At 27.7% G+C, this 5,511-nt stretch overlaps 2 protein-coding genes across 2 annotated transcripts; one reads left to right on the forward strand and one right to left on the reverse strand.

The window, feature by feature from the left end:
• The first annotated feature begins 220 nt into the window (after positions 1-220).
• On the forward strand, positions 221-3,109 carry LOC122712440 (mediator of RNA polymerase II transcription subunit 17). Its single transcript, XM_043932122.1, has 8 exons — positions 221-341; positions 529-708; positions 794-1,110; positions 1,186-1,395; positions 1,520-1,725; positions 1,800-2,372; positions 2,445-2,593; positions 2,671-3,109. Exons 1-8 carry the CDS (start codon positions 253-255, stop codon positions 2,879-2,881), a joined length of 1,935 nt encoding a protein of 644 aa, XP_043788057.1. The 5' UTR covers positions 221-252; the 3' UTR covers positions 2,882-3,109.
• An 89-nt stretch (positions 3,110-3,198) lies between these two features.
• Positions 3,199-5,123, reverse strand: LOC122712441 (gamma-secretase subunit Aph-1). Its single transcript, XM_043932123.1, has 2 exons — positions 4,605-5,123; positions 3,199-4,512 (listed from the first exon to the last, which is right to left on the reverse strand). The coding sequence occupies exons 1-2, from the start codon at positions 4,835-4,837 to the stop codon at positions 4,029-4,031; spliced, it is 717 nt and encodes a 238-aa protein (XP_043788058.1). The 5' UTR covers positions 4,838-5,123; the 3' UTR covers positions 3,199-4,028.
• Between the last annotated feature and the right edge of the window lie 388 nt (positions 5,124-5,511).

Here is a 5,511-nt window from a genome sequence, read left to right on the forward strand (position 1 = left end):
ACTCATTAAATTATTAGTCTACGTTCTTAAATATTAAAATTATTCAAATTTTTGTTTTAAAAATATTTTAAGTAAAATATATGCACTTTTTAAATAATTTATTTAAAAGATGCATAGATATATCTATTGAAAAATAATATAGTATTTCAATATTAGATTTGAATTTATTTAAATTAAAGTTTATTTCTTTATAGAAATTTTTATCTATCACTTAATTTCTTATAGTGGTAACTCTGCCTTAAGAAAACAATAATGGCGTATTCAGTGAATATTTCTGTAGAAGCACCGATCGAGAATCAAATTCAGGAAATCACTTATGATGGTCAAGAAATTTACCAAGCGTATGTAGTTTATTCTTTTAATGTTTAATAAAATAAAATAAAAAGTTAACTATGAATGTATACAAAGTAACAAATAAAATTATTATATGTTCCTAACCTCTAAATTAAAAAAATATTTTATTTATATTTTAAAATATAACATTATATAAATTAAAATAATTAACCATAATAATTTATAATTTTTTAGACCTCTTACATTGTCCGAAAACTTGGCAAAAATCGCGCAAAAAATCGATTTCAGTAAAACTAATGGTGAAGATGTTAAAAAGGAATTAGAAAGTGGAGAAAAAAGTGAAGAAGACACAAAAGACTCTGCTTCTTTTCAGTCATCTTTATGGCCATGGGATAGTGTTAGAAATAAATTAAGGTTGCATATTATTAAATATTTTTTAAATATAGTTTTATTAAAGTAAAAAATTCTTATTTATATTTATATTTAATTATATTTACAGGAATGCACTGACAGAAGTATGTGTGCTAGCAGATGTTCTTGCAATAGCAAAAGAGAAACATTATATGGTTCTTGATCCAGTACCACAAGAACCAACAGAAGTAAAGCCTATGATACAAGTATATGCTAGGAAAAAAGCATTAGCTGGAGCTGCATCTGTCATTATGATGGGTGCTGATAGATTAAAAAATTGTCAAAATGAATTAGCTAGAAATAGATCAACTCCAGATTTTCACATTGAATTATTAAGATTAAGACAAAATTGGCGTTTGAAAAAAGTTTCTAATTCAATCATTGGTGATCTTAGTTATAGAACAGGTTTATAATTTTTTATATAATTAAATAAATATTTAAAATTACATAATTTAACATTAATATTATAAAATATTACAGCTGGATCTAAATTCCCTCAGACAGGTATGTTTGAAGTTACAAAAGCAGAAGAAGAAGAAAAGAATAGTACAAGCCCTCCTGCATCTCCAAATGCTAGTAATAATACATCTGGCCAAGCTCATCCTCCAAATTCCAAAGCATCTGCATTGAGAGTTACTATTCCAAGTGAATTACAGGGTGTTGCTTATATAGAAGTATTATGTCAAAAAGGTAAAAATGTATAAATATATATTTATGTTGGAAATCTTATTTTATTTAATCTTATTTTTAAAAGTTTTTTATATTTAATATATTTTATATTTAATATATAATTTTTGTTTAATTTTTTTTGTAGATCAAGAGGATTTATGTAGTGCAAATATTAGTTTACTTAATAACAGTGCACATAGTTCTAATGCAGATATGCACTGGCAACAAAAGTTGGAAGCTGCACAAAATGTTCTTTTTTGTAAAGAATTGTTCAGTCAATTAGCAAGAGAAGCTGTACATTTACGCGCGCCTATACCTCATATGGTTGTTGGCAATCAAATCATGGCAACAGTAATTTCTTTCTTGTTATTAACTGTTATATATACTTATTTATCATGCATTGTATATAAATATTTATAATTTAGGTGCTGCCTGGAATTCAGTTAATTATAGGACTTTGTCATAGTACGGGAAACGATAAAAAACCAACTGCTCCTCCTCCTCATAAAAGCGAACATGATCACGTGTTAGAGCATTCTTTGCATCAACTTTTACGTGAAGTTCATCACAAAAATACTCATCATCCATTTCCACATCCTTCTTCTGGACCTCTTGGGCCCAGTAAAAGAAGATGTTTAGCTGGTCCAACAGCTGCCGATCGATACGAACTTTTAGAAATGACAAAAAGTCAAACTCTCTTAGAACAAATTATCCAACAGGCTCAACATTATTTTATGCGATTGCGCACAGAATATGTATTAGATACAATAGCAAAAGAAGTAAAAGATCCTTTGATTGTATCTCATTGGAATGCATTAAATTCTCCTACACAATCTTGTGTAAAGATTAATATTTTAACACATGGATATGACACTGTATATCGAACATCACTTGTTGTTCATATAGGAGAAAAATCTCTCAAATGTGTGTGCCGAGATGGTAGAGTAATGCATATGAGTTATGAACCTCAAGAATTACGTGATTTGATATTTTGTCAGGTAATATATATATATATTTTATATTTTTATCTTTATTGAATATATTCATAATTATTTATTATATCATTACAGATCTATCAGCATCAAATAACAGCAGTACAAGCATTAGCAAAATGTATGGGTTGGCAATTTTTAGCTAATAGTTCACACCTTGGTCTAGGTGCAGTTGAACCTCTAGGAAATGCTAGTAGTTGTATTTTAGCTTCACCAATAGGCGATAGGTACTTATTGATTTTTCTTTTTTTTTTTTTTTAAATAAGATGCGTATTTTTATTTAAAACAATTATTGTAATTTTAGAATGATAGCTGTTAGATGTGAACCACAAACGGGAGTACAAGTTGCAATAGCTCATTCTCCCAGAAAAGATTTCTTTCCTGGACAATTAGTAAGAGAAAGAAAATGGGAAAATTTAGGTGGTTCTTTCAAAGAAGTTCGGTGGGACAAAATGGAAGGAAAGAATTTTTTAAACAAAATGGAATTACTTATGGCTTCCTTAACAAGTTCCTAGATGTTATCAATGACTGACTAGGAATTTAATTATTTCACAGGGTGAAAACATGATTAAAAATCCAAATTTTATCTTACGTTTAATATATATCTTTTTTATTGTATAATTGAATGATAAATGAATTTGTTCGAGTAATATCTCGTGACTGTGATTCATTTTATTTTGTAATTTTTTTCTTTTCTCAATGAAAAAATGATTAAAACCTTCATACTTTTCGAAAGTAAATTTGTTGTTTTCTTTTCATATCCTAAATATATTATATTATTTCATCCTGTGGTATTTATTATTCAGAATAAGGATTATATAATTAAATATACTTTTAGTTATACAAAAATGGTTTTTATTTGAATGACATACGAAATGTAATATGAAGAGTAATAAATCGTGAAATGGTAAGTGAAACATAATGCCAAATATACAGATGTATATTAAACACCTAAATTACAGTTGTTAATGACTCTTATATACATACAAAAACTACTGAACAATTCCTTACGTATTATCGTTTTTTCATAACTTTTTGAAATAGTTTGTTTTTAGATGTAAGGCGTGAATTAATACACAAATTTACTCTTTGTTTGATAGCACATATACATTATATATGTATACCTACATTCTTACATATGTACATTCACACTCATTTTAGACTTTATTTTTTTTTTTCATAATATTTTGGATCGAAACATTATCGCGTTTTGATTATATAATTGTTTCGATGGGTTAAGGGACGGACTAGCAGCTTGACCAAATAATTCTGTGCTAGAACGTATTATCATTTAGTATAACTTTTTTGCACAAAATTTTTACATTTGCAGTAAAGTATTACATATGAAGAATAAATAATACTGACACACTTAATAGATTTTCCTACTTATTTTGGTCAAGTGTAGAAATTCATTAAGTGAATTTAATGATTTAGACTTATATTAATATATTTCTGATCATTATAAGCTTGTTTAATATCAAAGAATAAGATATGGTCTGTTAATTTAACATCATATCTTTTTACACATAGTGTATATTAGAGCAATGAACAATCTCTTTGTGGTCTAATACCTAAAGGAAAGAAACATTTGTCATTTTCTAATGTTCATTTAGGTCAAACACAACTATTTATATTTTAATTTTCTTATAAAAATCCTTCCTTTTACTGTCTTGAAAAACATTGAACTATACTTTGAGGTCTGCCACCTGCAACTTTGAATGCAAGTGCAGTTGTTATCATCAAAATAACATAGGCAGATAAAGTAGTAGCTACATAAGCTTCTTTTACATTTAACAAGGTCATACATGACACAAACAAGTGTGAGCCAACAACCCAAATAACTTGTCCCCAATTTTTTCTATCCAGAGCAGAAAAAAATACAACACCCCAAAATGTATGCAGCAAGATAAAGCAAAGAGTTGTGGCTGCTGATATTACAAAAAAGTACTCTGTGCCTTGTCGAAGTCCCATTGTTCCAGGTCCAACAGCATCTGCTAAGACATTGACTAGTGCAAAAACACCACTCATAAAACCAAAACCTAAACCACATACATATGCAAATACATGTCTACTATCTGCCACATGTGTTGTTGTTACTTTATCTAACCCTCTTTCAGCTTTTCTTAGTACCCAGTATAAGAGGTATCTGTATAAAAATGGCAAAAAAACGAAAAATATAACTTTTAAGATAATTAAAATAAAAAATATAAATATATCATAATTTAAGATTTTAATTACCTGAATGCCTCTTGAAATAATACAGAAAATACAAGTCCAAATGCAAGATGATTTTGTAGTGGCACTACAGCATACCAGAGTATGGATGACAACAATAAAGAAATTAACCAAAAAAAGGCACTGGCTATTAGTATAATAATTCTAATAGGTTCAGCTGCGACAGTAAATGTAAACATAGCTAATGGTGGGCCAAAAGCCAAAAAGGCACAACCAAAAAAATCCATAACTGTCATTTTAACTGCGATTAATGCCAAATCACTTTATGTTTTAGTTATCAGTTAATCGAAATTCTTTAAAATGCTAAATAGTCATAACCTTATGTAGCCTTCGCACGGCTTGCTTAATATTTTTTGAAGAGCACATTTATTTCTTCTTCACTGCTTATAGAAAATGTGATAATAATGGAAATGGACACAAATGAATCACGGTAATGATGAAATCATTTGGCACACGCTTCGCAGAATCTTTCTGAAAAAATGTAAACTTTTCGATAGAGAATTTCGATATATCGATAGTCTCTTTAATGTTCGAGATATGTAAGATTATCTTGCTGAACATTCATGAAATATTTTGATAAGACTCGTTTAATGAGAATCACCTTAATTAGATTTTATCATAAATTTTTTGAACATATATACACATATATAATTATAAATATATATAAATATATATATATATATATAATTAAAATTTATTGTTGAAAAATAAAAATATAAATAGAATTTAAATATAAAATTTAATTAAAAATATAAAGATTAGAAAATGTATATTTTAATAAAGAATATTTTTTTTTTCTTTTTTAATCTATCATAAATATCGTAAAAGAAGGGTTCTCTAAATCTATGCTACGTCATTGTCGACATCGATTATACCTCCTATGAAATGATCGAGTTCTCGCGCACTTTCT

This window comes from Apis laboriosa, unplaced genomic scaffold, assembly GCF_014066325.1.
Source record: "Apis laboriosa isolate Shangri-la unplaced genomic scaffold, ASM1406632v1 scaffold202_cov151, whole genome shotgun sequence".
NCBI classification, from domain to species: domain Eukaryota; kingdom Metazoa; phylum Arthropoda; class Insecta; order Hymenoptera; family Apidae; genus Apis; species Apis laboriosa.